This window comes from Corvus hawaiiensis, chromosome 3 (genome assembly GCF_020740725.1).
Source record: "Corvus hawaiiensis isolate bCorHaw1 chromosome 3, bCorHaw1.pri.cur, whole genome shotgun sequence".
NCBI lineage: Eukaryota > Metazoa > Chordata > Aves > Passeriformes > Corvidae > Corvus > Corvus hawaiiensis.
Window position 1 is genome coordinate 97155739 of NC_063215.1, and position 18855 is coordinate 97174593.

An 18855-nucleotide genomic window follows, 5' to 3' on the forward strand; every position below is an offset into this window, starting at 1 on the left:
GAAATTCCTGTAAACCCTTGCTGAATTCAGCAAAATATCAAAATGTATGCTATTTGTTTGTAACTCAGTTGGAATGTGTGTGTCATATTTTATATATTTATGTTTCATAGGCATGCAATGCATTACAGCAAAAAGAAAATCCATGCGCTGGAAAAGATACTTCCTGCTAACACCGATTTCTGTCAACAATTATTTCATGTTCATCCCCAGCAACTGAAAAAATTTATAAACCTAGCTGAGTGATGAATTACTAATTTAGTAAATCTGCAAAACCAATGCTTTCAAAAGAGAAAAATGAGTATTAAAAGGCTTAGCCTTTGGAGCCAGAATAGAGGATCAACAAAATACAGAGCCAGTGTACATTGCAAACTACTCCAAAAATCCTTGGCTCACATGTGGGTATTGCAACTATTACAGATCAGGAACCACAACAGTACAAAACATCATCTTTCATGAGTCTGGGATGTCAGTATAGAGGCATTAAAAGCAAAAAAAAAAATAAAAACGACAGAGAGAGAAAATCCAAGAGTGGTTTCAGCAGACATTATCCTTTATAGCCAGAAATAGAGAACTTTGGATAATCACACCGCAGCAGTGGGGCTCAGGATGTGCATGTACACCACTGCCAGCCTTTGCCGGTAGGTGTCTCCATGGTCACCCCACTAAATAAGGCCAACAAGGGGCGAAAAAGGAAACCTAAGAAAAGAGAAATTAATAAATAAAGGGAAAAAACTACTTTGGGATGGACAAAACATCTCTTTTTGCAGGTCAGACTCTCTGGAAAAGGTATGCAATGGCAAATGAAAAAGTTCTATGATTCAAGCCCTTAAACCCACATTCAGAGCAAACCTGGGTCTAGACTGAGCAAAAAGACAGATTTTGAACTGGTCATGCAACAAAATGAGACTGCGTACAAGGCTTGCACTTTTAGTGATCAAGTTTTTCTTGTATGTCTTTTTTTGGAAGGACTTAAAGCTCTTAAACAAAAGCTTTAAATTTCACTAGATTTTTAGCTATGGCATTCATTGCCAAGTGCAAAACAGTGCTTCAGAAGCAATTCAGCTTTTGCATAAAGCCACCCTGTTACCTCTTCTCCTTTCAGACAATGAGATCAGCTTTCCAATTACCATATTCTTGCAAAATTCTACTTATCCATTTGCCAATGATAAGTAAATTATGTTTTTATGTAAGAGTATTTTTTCCATTAGAATCATTATAATAATTAGGATAGGGAGCAGGTAGATTTTTGTGCCTGGCTTGTGCATTTTCGTGATGTATTTAGCAAGGCTGAATTACTCCGAGAAATTAAGCAAAAACCAATTGAGCATGATCTATATGATATGATAAGAAACCACAACCTATGCTATACTTAATGCAAAAGAATATGATCTCTTTTCAACTGTGGTGCTAATTCATCTTTCAGACCTGTATTTGTGATCAGCTGTGTGCTGGCTCACAGCATAAAGTCCTCACAGAAAACCCCTGAGCGATGAAAAAAGCCACTGTTTTCTTTTTTAATAGCCAAAAAAATGTCATCCCAACCCATTCTTGAGAAAAAATAGTGGAAATGATTGAACGCTACAGGCTAAACATATTTTTAAAAGAGGGATATAAAGGTTTTTTAAATATATATATTTAAGGGAAAAAAAACTGTTAAGAATACATATATACTGAAATGAAGAACATAACTTTCATCCCAAGATACCTGTATTACACTCCTACACAACTCATCTGCCCAGAGAGAGCAGTAAAAACATAAACGCTACCCCAGCAGTTCTGTTCCAACAGCATCTGTTAATTCACTCCATTTATAAAATACATATTGACAAAGACAACTGAACTGGGACCAGGGAGATTTGATTTGGTGTGAGAAAGTCAATTCAATGTGATTTTGTTAAAGGGCTCCTGCAGGCAAATAAAAGAGTTTAAGTAATAAAGTACATAAAGAGATGTTTTATGAGCCAGCCCTGTCTTGTGGCAGCCGCACAATGCGCGGCTGTGCAAGAGGGCCTTGCTCAAAGCTGGTATTGTGAGCATGGATGCTGTAGATCAAGCACAATTAGGGATCACAGGGAGAGGGAGCTAAAATCATGCAAGCAGTGCTGCTCACAGCATACACACCATGAGTCACCACCGGAAGGGAAGGATAGCATGGAAACCACAGAAACCATGTCAATGCTCATCTGATTAACTTGTACTGACAGCCAGCACTCAACGAGGATGCTCCTAATACCACAGCCACTGAAGGATCCAGGGAATACAAAAAATGAGCTGAAGACAGAGCTTATTTCTTGGGGAAAGGAAGAGTTCAGCCTTCAGATCTGGATTCTTAGTTATACATTAAGATTCTTAGTTGTACAAGTAGAGGCTCGAACTGGCACACACCATCTGTATGCCAAGCATAGCTGGTATTAAACCTTCACTATTTCTGTGTTTTGTAATCTGGCTCCCCTTTGAGACCACAATAGTTTCTGAAGTCTTTCTGTCAGGCTGAGAAAGCCTAAGGCTGATGGGGTATAATTGGTCTATAATAACCGTGGAAAGAAAAGACACATGAAAATATCTGAATAGGTTTTGTAATAATACCTCCAATCTCTGCCATCATATAGTCACTGAGTGTTTTACGATGGAAGTAAGGTTCAGATTGTACCTCTGAATGACGGAGTAATTTCCTGTTGTTTGCAAGAAATTAATGGGATACACCAGATGAGCCAGGGAGTAGTGCTTAGGATTAGTTTTTCTTAGCCTATAGAAGGTTTACCCCCATGAAAGGGATGAACACAAGGGAGGGACATAGACCACCAAGCAGATAGCATTGCAATCTTCAGTTTCCAGGTGACTAACCCCACATTTCCAGAGCAAATGGAAAATCCCTGCACTGGGATGCAGGGTGGGATAAGGTGGTCAAGCTAACTTCATTGAGAGGGGACTTTTTCCTGACTTGCATAAGGAAAGATCATTCATTCCTTTTGGATTGTCTGGTTTCTCCAGCCCCTGCAGCTTTTGCACTAAGGCAAAGAAGGGTACTGAGTGCTCAGCATTTTGTAGTACAGCAAAATAGGTGACTAAAGTGCAACAACATTTGAACAAATTGACACACATACTTTAAACCTGAGTGTGTAACTTCTGAACAGCTGGTGTCATAAGAGATTTAGAAAGATTAAGACTTTTTTTCTTGAGGACTTCTCACTTACCTGTGAGAGGTCTGTATGCAGTCCCTTTCTTTTCATCACCACAACAGACTGAGTCCATGCTTACGACCCTTCCACCACAGCACTGCTGATTGAAACTGTCATGAAGGGATCCACCACAGCAGATTTGATTGCCTGATGTGGAGTAAGGCATTCCCTGGCAGCAGGAGTCCCCAATTCCAACTGAAACCCTGTTTTCCTCTTCATTAGGGCAGCATACTTCTCCTGTCAATATAAGAATTCAATTAAAGATTTTATCCATTTATAGCTCTTGAAATTCCTGAGAGGCTTTCATCAGATAGCAACAAGTCTGGGTTCACACAGCTTCATGTACAGAACTTTCCATGTGAAAGCATGGAACCACTTGGTACTTTAGAATGCTATAAAAGTATTATATTCATTTGTAATAATGATTAAAGAAATGTGAATTCATTAATTCAGGCCCAAGACCCTGTAAGATATCAAAACACAAGCATGACAGAGACAAAGCTGAGAAGAGCAATGAAAATAATGTCTGTACATATGACAATTCTACAGCTGAAAGCGTTTTGCAGTTGCAGCTACACAGTAAAGAGAACACATTCTTGCTGTGTTTAACAGAACCATCAGCCTACTTATCCTTGACAAAAAATTTTCTTGTCTCCTTCAAAATCATCCCAAACTTGTTTTGATGAATTAATTCACAATGCTTAAAGCATTTTTCATGTTTGAGTGTCGCTCAGGACTTCATCTCACAGAGAATTTAAGGATTAAACTCACTTTAAAAATTAAATACCACCATCACAATTGATGAACTTGGCTGCTACTTAAGCAAAATCTCAGCTTTTGCAGGAAAAGACCTTAGGATAAGACTGCCAATGAGACTGACACTGTAATGGTGGGGTGGGGTGGACTGGAATAAGCTATGGGCTATGAACAAAGTACATACTGCTATAAAGGATACAAAATTTTTGATAAATGGTAACAGTTTTCATTAACTAGTGTCTGCACTTGATCTGATTGAATGTTCTAATATTTTTATATTATTTTTCTGTGTTCCAATGTTTTCTGTGGCTCAAATGTCATTTGGAAGGAGGGAGTGATTTTATTTTGCTATTGAAGGTGGGTAGTAGAGTCGATTGAAGTATTCTGATTCCTGAATGTTAATCAAAGAAATGTGTTTTGATTTTTAAAACTCATCTTTCTCATTTCAAGCAGTATCTCAAGTTCTTTTCTTATGGAAGGTTGGGAATTAGAAACAGAGAGCTCTAAGCTCAGTGCAGCTTTTGTTAGAAATAAAAATGTGCTGAGACTGTAACAGATGAGGGAGAACAGTGTTTTCCTTTCTCCCCACATTCCTTGCCAAAGCGGTGCCTGGGTGGTAGCAGCATTGTTTGTTCTGCCTCCCATCTTAGTTCTGGGAGGGATGTTTGCACTTCCTTGTGCACTACTGTTTCAGAAACTGAGATTCTGCCTTCCTAATTTGTAATCTTCATGCCTCCAAGCCCAGTGTGCTTCAGCACATCCTGAGCTATCGAGCTGGCCAAACAACATCTGGGAAATATGTATGCTTAGAGAGTTTCCTGTATAAATAACTTTATCAAATAATGTCAATAATAAACAAAAAAAAAAGATGAGAACAAATTTTTAGAGTATAATAGATATAATCCATCTAGGTACTTCATCATATTTTCCTGCATTCCTCAGAAGCTAATTTAGTTGCTACACAGAGAAAGTATTAAAACACAGAATGTAGCTTACATCTATTGGAACTAAAACTATTTTTTTTAAAAGAACTACTAGACATAAGACACAAAGGATCAGTAACCTTCTCATTAACCTCTCAAAATGGGATCCATTCCAAGCTAGGCTTGAAAATGTTCTGCCTCTGAAAACTACTATGCAGTCTTAGCAGTTAATTGTTATCCTTATCAAAGAATGACCCACATTAACACTTAGCTTGAGGTTATTAGCATATTTATAAAAATAAAAAAGAAAAAAGTGACCAACAGTGTTCATGTTGCTGCCCTTTAGAGTATAGAAAAATAATACAGCAAGTATACTTAGAAAAAATTCGTTTAAAATCATATTCAAATATTCACTGTTTCATGCTTGTGGACTGCTGTCTGAGCAAGAACTACATTCAGACATAAGACATTTGTTCCACTGTGCTTTTCTTTCTTGATGTAAACAACATTAAGCTAGTTAACACAGACCACTGGATGGGGACAGAGGTCACAGTATAATCTCTCCATTTCAGTACATTGAGATTAATGAGGTCAGCAAAATACTCTTCTAGGGTTCTTCCATGTGACAGCATTTTTCTGATGACATCATGGAAGGCATTCTAATACTGTGATAGATGAATTACTTTTCAAAAGATCAGAACTTGGGATGTGCTGAACGTGTTGGCAAAATGTCAAGCATTTCTGAGCCTACGGAATGTGTGCCAGCTTGTGAGTAATGGAAGCACTTTAGCTCCTGACCTGACAATTGTCTACAAAGAGTTATATGCTCTGAACACTGCCCCCACAAAAGGGATCTCTCCTCCCCCTTTTTCTCCCTTTCCCCGTCAACAACGACCCACCAACAAACTGGAAAACCGAACTCTGGACAGTAACACAGAAGCACCGTTTTGGCAAACTTCCCAAACCACCCCGAGAATAAGAAAAGGATAAATTACCATCAAAGTTAATGCACGTGGGAGGTATACTTTGATGTGTAACATTAGTAGAAACAAAGGGTAGACAATGTAGAAACAAGTAGAAGTGACGAAATCCAGAATATCAACACCAAATGCTAACAATTGTTCCACAACAGAAATGGCTATGGAAAATCATGTGGGGTCAAGTCAAGCGGGGAACTAAACTTCACCACTAAATTGCCTGACGGTGTTCCTATTAAGCAGAACTGCCCTCCCCATTATGCAGCACTTACTGCAATTAAGTACAGTTTGGCATAAATTAGTTCTCTGGGAAATGACCCAATCATCAGGTTTCATCAATTAAGCCTTTCTTGTATAAACAGAGTGTACTGTGTTTAGAAGGCAAAGTGAGTGCAATTTTCACTGAACACAACTCTCAAAGGCATCTAGAAGTCTTGATAAATCTCACATTTATTGTTTTCATTCTCCTTGGTTTAACAAATATATCAACTTTGCTGTTTTGTTTCATTCAAGCAGTGGAAGGGAGCTGTGTCTTACCTACTAAAACTCTGGTGTAATAACCACCACAGCACTGATGTTTCGGTTGCACAGCATGTATCTGCCCACCACAGCAAACCCCTGGTGAATTAAGAATAAATGGAATGTACTTGTCCTCACAGCACTGGAAGCCAGGTTTATTGTCGTGCAGAATCCCATTACAACATACCTAGAAGTAGTAAAAAAAAAAAAAAAAAAAAAAAAAAAAAAAGAGAAAATCAGTAAGGCAATATCTGTAAAACAGAACATAATGTGTTGTCTGGCAAAACAATGTATATGAAAACATGTATCCTAGTGCAGACACTAATATGACTGCAGTCAAATAAAATGTAACTTGGCTAAAATTCTGTGCCCTCCAGCATTATCAGACTTCAATAAACTACTGTGTATCTGACAGAATGCTGCTATTCTGTGGCCTTCAACCATACTGCACCTTAATAAAATAGTCCATTAATACGAATCATCTTCATGATTGCAGGCTGTTTAGTCTCTCAATGTGGAGTAGATTGCAATATGTGGATTTAGTCTACCATCACCTGACCCTTTTTTTTTCTTCCCAATTCTTGTTTATTTTTTTTTTCGTCATTTATGATGAAACCCTTACAACTGAAAAACAGTATTTCCCAATATGAGCTCTTGGGTTTTCTTTCACATAAAAATAAGTGGAATTTTTTTCTCATAGCGCACGATTGCTTACTTATGACCACAGTTCTTCAGACAAGGTGATCTCAAGAGAATAGTATTTATATAAGAATTTTTTTAAAAATAAAATTTATATGGAAATGAATTTTGAAAAGGCCTTTTAACTGTGGACTTCTTTCTAGGTGCTGTCAAGAAAATTATATGCTTGAACAATCAAATAATTATTTATACACTTACTCCTGTGTCAATGGAGTAGCAAACTGAATACCCAGCAAATCACACAGCACAGTCAGTAGGATAACCATAAAAATGGTAAACTTGGAATCTTTAGTCATCGCAACTTATACCAGCTTCTTGCAGCTAGACATGAAATGGAGTTGGCAGGAGAGCACAGATGTTAGAGCAGAGTTCCTCCTTTGTTTTCTTTTGAAATGGACCTCTTCCACTACTGACTTTCACCATGTCCTAAATCAGGTTAGCTTGGCAACAAAGAAAGGAAGTGTTCCTCTGAAAGATCTTTTGTTTACTTAGGTACTTTAACTAGTACCTGAAAAAAAAACTTTTAAAAATGTGTATTAATAGGCTCAGGGCATCTATTTTGTATTATAATTATAATGTTAATAAAAATATATACACACAAAATATTGGTTTTCTGATGTCATAAACTCTCTTTGACTTCAGATGGATGATGCTTTGTTTTGTTCACTTTTGAATGGCCATTATTCCATCACCCTTGGGAGTATTAGGTTAGGTTCTGAAGCTGCAATTTACAATACATAAACAACAGGTAACCCACAATTAACATGAGGTAGGACAGCAAAGGTTCCTGTTTCCTCATTATATTTTTAAGTTTTATAACCTTATATGCTTTGAATTGTGACACTTTTCAGCTTTTCCAGCACACTTTCCCCTTCAGCATCTGTTTTACACTACCAATGTATCTGCAATTTTTTCTTTTCTGTTCAGGAATTTTGTATCTCTGTAGGCCCTACTATATTATTTTGCTGTCCACTTTGTCACTGGTAATATAATCCAATCTATGAATTTAATTAACCTACTGTTCTTTCTTCCAGATCATTAGCTAAGATGTCAAATAAAACTCTGCTTTACATCTCTTCCCTGGTTCCTAGCTTTTGGATATTTTGTAATGACTGGCATGCACTCCAGGCTGAGTTTTTCTTCATTTACAATTGGCTCCAAAGAAACCTAAAAGTTTACCTGGTCTCTCTGTATTCCCAAGTCACTTAAAAGCATTCTGAAAAACACAAACCCAAGTTCTCTTGTGCCACTTTGCTCAGAATAGATCACCTTTAGCAACAGTTCTTGACATTTGTAAAAATGCCCTGTCTTATCCGTTTTACTGCAACCTGAGCTTGAGACACCAGTCGGAAATTCTGTACCTGCCTGAATGAAAAAAGGCCAAATACATGTTCCTCAGGCATTCTTGGTCCCAATTTGTGCCACTCAGGATTGTCTGGTGTCTCCCTCTGTGATCTGTCTGGCCCAATACCACCTCCTCTTTTCAGGTATTTCATTTGTCATCCCATTTTTCATTTTTCATTCTTTTTAGTGATGGCCACCACTCAAATTTCACCTGAACGCAGTCTTTCCACCTTTCAGAGAAAGAAAGTTGCACATCTTTGGCTTTATCCAGGCTCAAATGCTTGAGCAGTCATTTTGCTTTCCATGAGATGCTTCTGGTTTTAAGAAATGTCACTTCTCTCATGAATCCTCCGTAGAAAGGGCTGCTCTGTGTATTTCACACCAACACTGGGAGAGCCATTTTAGTACTAACTCTACAGCATTCCGTTTGAAACACTGCTTGTAAGATTGCATTATTACTGGTGTCTCTCCTTTTCCTCCTCAATTCCCACACAAAATCCCCAGTTGTACATCCAGATGTGCTACAGTAGTTTCAGCAGCTACTTTCCCTTGTTAAAAATTACGTAAGATCCTCAGTATTTCTCAACAACCTATAGATAGTTTCCAAAGAGGGGTCCAGTCAGTTCTAAAACACATTCAGACTCTCATCTGGCATTGCCAAGTGATACAGTTGGTGCCATTATTATGTAGTTTCACAACATCCTCTGCAGTCAGCTGTAAATTGCTAAAGAACACTTTTTTGGCAGTCCTCTAGAGACACTATTTGCATCGATATTCAGCCCAAGGATTCTGCATTATCAATCCATAAAAAAACCCAAACCCATTCAAGTAATGCTAAACTTGCGTCATAGAAAAAGAAGAAAATCAGATGGATTGAAAGTTGCAGTGGCAAAAGGTTATTATTAGCTCATCCTCTTACATCTAAATGTGACAGCCCCAACTGGGTGGTTCTATCCTGCACATGGAAGCAGAAGCCTTGGAGTGAACAAATACGGTGCCACCATTTCAGGCAGGTAGGAGATCTAACCCTTGTAAAGAGGGTCAAATGCTCAACATACACTTGGTAACCAGAGATCTTTACTCTCTATGAAGATGATACAAGATTTTCATCCTTAGCTGTCACAGAAGCCCTTAAAAGTATCAGGAACCTCACAAAGGAGCTCACAAATCAATCCTGTCATTCTCTTCCCACCCAAGCACATAGGGGGACTGTGATCCAGGAGCACAGGGACTGGGAAGGGCTGGGCACAAAGAAAGGCTTATTATGATGCCTGAGAAAGGCCCAGTCAGCCATGACACTAGCACTGAGTAATGAGATATCAAATCTGGCAGGCAGGCTTACACAATATTGTAACAATTTTTAAAAATACTCCAAACTTATCTATGCAACTCTCTTTTAATTACAAGTGTGTCATCCCTGATCCCTCTGCTTGCTGAAGACTTTGCTGAAGGATATTAGCTGGCCTTATGGACACATGCCAGTTGAGCTAAGACTGATTTACTCAAATAAACAGATGTGCTAGGCAGCCATGTTTATCCTTCTTGTCAAACGCTTGCTGCCAGAGCCACTTTGTGAAATAGCAATTCACAAAACACTCTCAGGAATTCCTATTAGCTACAGGAGTTCATTAAAAATTTCTGCCTGTGGAGCAAACACCAGAGTAATGATTGACCCATCATGTTCTCATGTGAGAGGGAGTATTTTAAATTAGCAAGGCTCATTCTTATTTTACTTAAATTATTTCTGAATCTATACAGACACCCTTTTTAGCTAAGCATACTTATAAATTTCTTTTCTCAAACTGTTGTTCTCTTTTGGTAATTGATACAGACTTAATCTAAAATCCATGAGCAGAAATTATTGTTACTCTGTTACAAATCACTACATATGCTCTTCCTAAAATGAGTTTAATTTCCTGTCTTTCAGGTTTGTTACAACAAGAAGTGTGACATTTTTAAAGGTTCTCTAAGCCTTAAAGAACTTGAAAAGAATTTGCACAACATTGCTAACATTAATAGTAAATTTTGCATAAATATTGATGGGATACCTTTCACCAGTGTCAAGATGTGTTACATTTCATTGCTGGCAGCTTTTGAAGCTGGCCGTGAAGCGACTGTTTTGCTCCTCCTGTCCTTAAAAAAGAGTCCTGCTGGTGTTTTTAATAAATGGCACATTAATTACAATGAGTAAAGGGGTAAGCCTGTACTTCCTACTAATGTCAGTTATATTTGATTAGTTCATTAACTGCAGATTGATACAGCTTGTTGCACCTGAAAATAAAAAGTGCTGAAGCTGTGTTAACACCTTCAGTCAGGACCCTTTTAACCACTGATGTTCATACTCACAATGCAAAGTGAGCAGAAATTATTAGCCTTTATGCCACTCCTTTAATTACATTTTCACTGTACCTGTCTCATTATTTTCAGAGTTCACCTCAGGGTGTCAGTAACAACAGACAAACAGTTTGGTAGCTCCATGGATAATGCAGGAATGCCTTCCCTATTGATACTGAGATGATGCTACCTGATGGGTGAAGCTCAGGCACACTCCCTTAATTGAAGTACCTCTGCAATCCTCATGGTATGTGCTCTGTAAGCAGATGTCTCTTTTGAGACTTCACATATGGGAAGAGTTATGGATCACATCTTACTGAAAACAGCTACAGAAAGAGCGACAATTTTGGCAACTTGGAAATACCCAAGCAGCACAGTTTGTTACTGTAAAAGGTACACGGGACACAGGGATCTTCCTGGCAGCAGACAAAATTCAACATCACAGTGTATTTTCAGCTCTTCTGCAAAAATACACATACAAAAATATTTCTAAATTCTTTCTGTGCTCAAGAAATAAATCCATACAAGTCTGATTAAACACCAGGGTAAGAATACTAGGCTAAACAATACGTTAGCTTTATTTAAAATAACAAAGAATCCTCACACTGAAGCAGAAAACTGGATAAAAACTAGAAAGAAGAAGTAAGGATCTGATGCAAACATTATTTAGGATGGGAAGAATGTTTGGTCTTCACTGGGCTTAATATCGGGCCTGCATGAGCCCATGAATGTGCATGTACACATGTCCCTCCTAGTGAAAAGGTCACTTGCCCTTTTAGAGAATCCCCAGAAGGCTCAGAGCAAGTTGGTTTATTTGCAGAGCACAGTCCCAAGCACCGGATCCCAAATGCAGCACACACAGCAGTGCAGCCTGGCAGCCGGGCTGTTTTTCCACTGCCTTCCACACAGAGCTGCACCACTTGTCTGCACCCAGCTCAGCCAGTGTTGGATGAAGAGTCCCTGCATCCCACTCTGCTGCACACTGACAATACACCCTGGTACTTCTTTTACTGGAGTGGATTATATTTTGGCAATCTCTTCTGTAGCTGAATCATAACAAATCCCTCTTTTTCTGTAGTGCCTTACAATAGCAAGCCGATGATGCCAAATGTAATCCATAAATCCTTAAGGAAAGATTAGTAAATAACCAAAGACATATCTTGAAATAATTTTTGTACAAGAGGTCTGGTTTTCCTCTCACTTCATACTCATGAGTTCAAGAAAATTTCAAGAGGGAAATTAGATCCAGTTTTTGTCTTGTAAACAAGGTGCAATAAGTGACTTGAGCAAAAGTGAGAACTCCACAACCTATTTGTCAATTGGATCTATTTATATACAACTGCCTGCTTCTGCTGACCAGCCTATCATCAAATGAACCAAAAACTTCATTCTAGATCTGAACATTATTTAAGTTGCTCAGCATTTGATTCTCAGTGGTGTCTCTTCACATTTGGCTGTACAATGAATGGTGAATGGGCCAGGCTGGATGGGACTTTGAGCAACCTGGTCCAGTGGAAAGTGTGCCTGCCCATGGAAAGGGGTTGGAATTAGATGGTCTTTAACTCCCTTCCAACCCAACTTCCAACTCCCTTCCATTCTTTAGTTCTATGAAGTGCAGCTGGCACTGGGACAAGAGGCTTTTGGAACAAGTATACACTGGTCAGTGCTGCTTTTCACTTCTGTCCAGCAGACTAGCAAATCCAAGGACCACAAACACCAGCATAAAGCCTGACAGTGACTTCCATAAAAAAAATGAGAGAGGACTGCCACTGCCTTATGCTGTCCCTGTCAAGAACTCCAGTTTAAAAGGCTCAAAAGGCACCAAGAGCTCTGTAGATGCCTCTTACAGACATTGTGGATGGCTAGTGAAGATACATATAGCAAACCAGACCAAGCATTGGGAGGGGAAGCTTAATCAATTCACCCACAAAAATTACCCCCATGTCATTTTATGTGTGAGTGCTTCAGTTTCCTGTGGACCTTCCAGTCATTTATTATATATCCATTACTTAACAAATAGCACCCACTCCTAACCACAGGCTCAGAGAACACAGAGACCATTAGAACAATGTAATGCAAAATTAATCAGAAAAAATTAGAAAGCCTGGAGATATAAAAAAAAATGAATGCTCTCCAAGCTCAAAGTTATCATAAATGTACAAAGACTGAAAAAATAAAAATGAAAAGGAAAACTTCTAAAACTAATTTAATACAAATTTGATTCATGCACATGCCAAGATGTAGTAAAAGTCTACGTGCCAGAAACCTGAAATAAATAATTTTACCTTTAGAAAAAAGGGCTGCCTATAATTCTCTTGTGAGATTTCAGAAATACTTGTATTTAATATAGTATTGCTTTTGAGGGAACTCAAAAGCTAAGCTGTGTTGGCTGGAATAATTTATATTTTGATTTGAACCCCTCAAATAACTCACTCCCTTAATTACTGTCTTGTCTGACAGTGAATCTTGTGAATACATATTGTTTGCTTTAGTCACAGAACATGTGATGATGTCTTTGACAAATAGAGACACTATTTCATGACATTAAATCTTACTTTCAAACTAAGAGTTTTCTACCTCATTTGTCAATAAAAACCATTACAGACTCCTGCTATGCTATTGATCCTACTCCTCAACAGGAACTCATATGAAGATTAACCTGAAAATAGCCATAATTTAAAAATGCATCTAACAAATCATGATAAATCCCATTCAGAGTTGCTCATCATTGTCATGTAACAGCTAACCACTTGTAGCTGAATCTAAATAGATTTTTTCTACAGAGAATCTGGTCATTAAGCATTAAACCAAGGAATAATTTAAGAGGGAGGAAAAAAAAACAGCAAGCCAGGTTAATAACCACTATTTGCCATGCAGGATTTGAATGATTCCCCACACAGCAAGCAGCTTTATAGTTTTGCCAGCATTTTTCAAATTCTACATACAGCTAGAAATTTCCTGTGGCCTTTCAGGGGTCAAGTGCAATGACTTTATGCAAAAGGAGCCATATGAGCTACCATGTATGTACAGGGGTTGCCCTTTCCCACATACAGAATCCAGCACTTTCCCTTGTTAAACTTCATCAAGTTGGTGGTTGTCCATCTCTCTTAATTTGCTGAGATCTCTCGGCAGGGCCTCTCTGCCTTCGGAAGAGTCAACAGCTCCTCCCAAGTTGGTGCCAATTGCCCCAAGCATGATGCAAAAATACATACTGAGATCTAGGTGTATCCACCATGTGATTTGTCACAATGGGATTGTGTCAGTGGACTCAAGAGGTGACACTCCTCAAACTTCGTTACACGTGGCTTGTGTGATTTACTTGGGAACACCTATATAGCCTGAATTCTTGGGATAAACATCTGCACTAGACACATGGAGCAAAGCTTTCTGAAGGGAAGAAACTTCATATGCATGCTTGTGAAGTGAGGTGGTCCACGTAGTGGTTGGGAAAGCAAAATCCCCATCCAGACCTGCAACATACTTGAAGGGTTTTTGAAACACAGGTTCCTGTGCAAGGAATTTCATTCACGTGTATTAAAATGACTTCTACCCTTAACCAGCAGGTAATAAATGAAAACAATCTGAAGATTCACTTCAAAACTGCACCAAACCAAATAAACACATTCATAAATGCTTACCAATTCATTTCTCCTAACAGAAGAAATGAGGTCAACAAACAAAGACTTAAACAGAATCACCTGTCATCAGCTGACTCACAGACAGCTATCCCTGTATGAGCTCTCACATCCACATTTGATTTTAAAGAGTTTCAAGATACTTTAAAATCAAGGCTCTGAAAGGTATCCAAAGAAGCAGAACCCTCCACTTCCTTTCCTCTGATAACTGCAGAGGTTTGGTTCATACACCTATTCGTAAAAATATTATTTTTCATTATATACATAACTTAAGAATATAGAAGTACCTCCGACTCTGGATGGTAACACACTTCTCCACAGATATTTTCATCCTTTTTACATTCTAATGAGATGCACATTCTATTACTTTTGCTGCTCCTTGGAGTCTTTGATGAAGCACACTTCTGCCACGCTTTACGTAAGAGTTCATACCCCAGGATAATGCCATTTGGCTGTCCTGGAGATGCCCAGTTGATTTGAAGAGATCTGCAATAAGAAAAATCAACATCTGTTCAACTTTTGGATGTATTTATGTCTCTATAGCTACTTATATTAAATGATTAGCATATAATAGTTCTTCTTTGCACTAGTTCACATGGAGTGAAACATTTTGAAGTTTCTAAAATGTTCTGGATAACAAATTTCACAGGTGTTTAAATAACCAAAGGTATAAAAGTTTTTAAAAAGTGTCAATATGTGCTAATGCTCCAGGAAAACAAATCACACATGCAACCAAAGTCCTTAAATGTTGCTGTTTAAATGACATCTCGTTCTCTCTTCTGGAAGCTTAAGTGTAATAAACTTTCTAGAATTTTACTCCTTTCATTTCAGTGGTAGGAGAAAGGACACAATATGCCTTTCCTGATGCATAGCTATTGTCAGCACCAGTGTGCCTGTTCCTTTCTCAGACAGGAACCTGGTAGAGGATGGGCAGTGGGGGGGCTAAAGGCCATCCCTTTCCCTCTGTGCTGTTCCCAATGCAGCTTACTCACACTGTGCTCAGCCACCATTTAGAACAGGCTTGTCTTAATCTTGCCTTATGCTTACTTAAAAATAAAAAGAGTATGTTGCTTTGAGATGTATTCTTCAGCATAGAATTAAAACTCCTTACAGCATCAGTAAGCACTAGTTCCCTTCTGTACTTAAATATTTTCATTGACATAAAATTAGAAGTAAAAACTGGAAGTGCTTATCATAACTAAGACTCAAGACTTCTGACTGAGTGCAAAAGTATTGCTGCAGCAGCCTGCAAAGACTGTCTGTAAAACAAAATTCTGTAGCTGATTTCAGGTTTGAGATCAGACCATCATCAGCTTAAGGTAGAAAATATCTTAAGGGATATTGTTAAATCATGTTCAGTTGTAGCATGCCTCTCACCACTAAAAATGTGTGAGCTATTTCCTCAAAATATCACTAAGCATTACAATAAACTAAAAAAAAAAAAAAAATGAAAAGGGACATTTGAAACAAAAATACAAATTTTCCACTGATATTTCAAATGAATGCTTCATTTCTTGTATAATCACTGTGGAGTCTTGCATAAGACACAAATTTCTTTCACTGTGACTCTTTGGGTAGAGAGAAGGAATCCCAATGCTACATGTAGATCAATAGGAGGACTGACAACACTGCATAGTTAGGCACCAAGTACCTCTTTTTAATCTCCATGTCCCAATTACACAGTCACTGTCAGAATGCCAGTGACATCAGAAATTAGCATTAATTTAAAGTGAAAATGCTACAGTGAAACAGCAGCTGCTGAGATAAACTTTGACATCTTAACAGAATAAAAATAAGTGAACAATTATTTCACTTCCTTGAGGTATAAACAGAGGAATACACACAGCAATAAGCCTTTGCAGAACAGGAATTAATGTCACCTATGAGGGAATAAATTCATAGGTGGCTTGTAGAGTCACCATAATCATTCCAAGGTCTTCATCTGAACCATAGATTTAATTCCATATTCCATCCATTGCTATTTTGTATTCTCTACCTATTCTACCATGTACACATGAACTCATACACAAATGCACTCACCCACATTTAAATAATGTTACACTTAAAACTGGAAAAGCAGGCAAATACATTGTACAAACTTCAGGAAATAAAGGTAAAAAGAAAAGGAAAAGAAGGGTAGTACTTTAGCCTTTATAAATGCCATTGTAACTCTTTCCTGGTCTTTGCACAGAATAGATCACAGGAGCAAAGAAAGCATTCCCAGTCATATTTTTGAATGATTTGCTTTCTCCAAGTTTCATTCAGACCCTCATGAGTATATTTTCAGAGTATTGTGCCAGCTTTTTGCAGATTTTCAAGTGATATTTCTCTCTAATATAATTTCAAATTAGGCCTAAGAATTAATGCAATGATTCAAACATTTTGCCTTTTCTGCAGAGCTCAGCATGTATTGCTTTCCTTTAACAAGCAATCCCTTTATTATTATTTGATAGATACACATTTGGGGTGGACATAGCCTGATATCACACAAACCTGCAGCTGAACAAGGAAATTGTGTGGAATGGGAATTCACTGACCACTGCCAACGAGGTAAAGCTCAGTATGACCTTCCAGACCCGGCTCCTAGATAAGCAGACTCCTTCACAATTTTAGAGGTGTTTCAGTTACGCCTACACTTGATGTTTGCCACCCATGGCAAATTGTGGAAACACAGCAAGAGCAGTGCATAGCTCAGTTTAAAAAAGAACAGCAGGGTTTTCATGGGACTGCAGAGACTTTTTGACATCCCTCATCTGAAGGCTGAGCTGAAAACCTTCTTGAGCAGGTGCAGATTTAATGGGACATGATGGGCACTTTAGTGTGCAGGCAGCTGTGTCACGTGTGGTGCATCTGATACAGCTGCAGGAACACGGGGACAGAGCCTGCCCATCCTCTCCTTCTATCCAGTCACTCCCTGTGGGATGCACTGGAGTTGTGTCTGTCCTGGGAAGTGCCCACAGCCTGACCTACAGAAGCAGACTCACAAATTGTAGGCACAGACAAAAAACATGCAACACCTGGCAGGTGGAGTATAATCCTTGTCTGCACAGAGAACACTCCAAGTGTCTGCAGTGTCTGCCCTTTTATGATAGTTCCAATGCCAGATGAGTCCCACTGCTGTCACTCAGGTGAAAATACTGAAGCAGGCAAGGCAGCCTCGCCAGGTTCACAGAAACAATCTGCTTCAGACAACAAGGTCCATGAAAGCACTTTTGGGAGATAAACAGTTTCAAACTGATCCACGAAAGTGTATTTTCTTTTGTGAAAGAGAGCAAAGTGAAATCATTTGGCTCATGGATGTAAAGACAATTATTTTTGACATTTCTAGGTAGAAATATTTTTTTTTAGAAATCCATGAAAAATAACAGTATTTTTGAATTTTGATATCACTTCAGACATATTTTGATAAAACACTGTGGAAATAAAATTCTGGGGTTTTCCTGCTTCATCACCAGCTCCAAGTGCCCATAAGGCAGAAAAGGACTCCTGATTTTAATTTTTTTTTCTCAACACAGTATTAAAGGTTTAACAAGGAAGATTAAAGATATATCAAGGCCTCATTTCAGAATCTTGATAATGAATGTTCCGTTAGTCTCATCACATGCAAGAGTTAAAATCAAAACATCAAAGATTCAATGACTTTACCTTTAGGAGCTGGAAGCAAAACAAAAAAAACCCACAAGATTCACCTGACAGTCTTAAGATAGGGAACACTGCTATTATTAATGACTAATGGATAAAATACTTCCCTGATCAGGAGATCACACATCCTGAGCAACTGCTGCAGCATTATTGCACAGGAGTTAAGTACCTGCTGCATCGTGGATGCAGGGCTGACATAATTAGAGAGGCAGTATGACACAGGCCAGACAGTCTGATAAATGGCATCATGCTTCTGTTGTTGCTACAAACTTCCTGGAGAAATCTTTCCGTGATTCGTGTTTCCCATGACTAGAGCAGGGAGAGCGATCAGGTGTCTTCTGGCTCTCTGACCACCTCCCCAGTATGGAAAATAAGACTTCCTGATCTTTAGTTACCAATATCCCCTGGGTGAAATCTGCACTACATTTTCTTCTCTTCCATTTGTCCAGCAATTAGACCAATTTAAAGGCTTTTTAACACAGCACAGCAGTTTGACACTTTCATACTTGATGTCCTTTAGAACTCATGAACAAATACCATAATCCCAATAATTTGTTGCTGCGTTCTATCCACTTTTTTCCTAAAATCTTTTCACGACCATGTTCATTTGAAATAATGCCTCCTCCTCATTCACCCACAAAGAGCAACTGATATAGAAACCTTCCTAAGTCCCGTGATACTGAACACCAAGCCAAAGAACCCACCTAACTCTTCTCCCATGGCCTTATCTGCTTTGAGCTTTCCATTACATCCTGACCAGGGTTTCTGGTTCCTCCCCAAGGTGCTTAAAGGGCCCTCTCTTCATGAAACCACGGAGGATTTTTCCTAGATTCCCTAAATTAGGCCA

At 38.5% G+C, this 18855-nt stretch overlaps 1 protein-coding gene across 3 annotated transcripts in view; it reads right to left on the reverse strand.

The window, feature by feature from the left end:
- USH2A (usherin) overlaps nucleotides 1-18855 on the reverse strand; it is a 388094-nt gene that overhangs the window by 96224 nt on the left and 273015 nt on the right. For all 3 annotated transcript variants that reach the window (XM_048298182.1, XM_048298180.1, XM_048298181.1), the window contains exons 48-50: nucleotides 14654-14852; nucleotides 6373-6541; nucleotides 3195-3416 (exon numbers count right to left, since the gene is read on the reverse strand). In XM_048298182.1, coding sequence (XP_048154139.1) covers nucleotides 3195-3416; nucleotides 6373-6541; nucleotides 14654-14852 — 590 coding nt within the window. The remainder of the gene's footprint in view (nucleotides 1-3194; nucleotides 3417-6372; nucleotides 6542-14653; nucleotides 14853-18855) is intronic.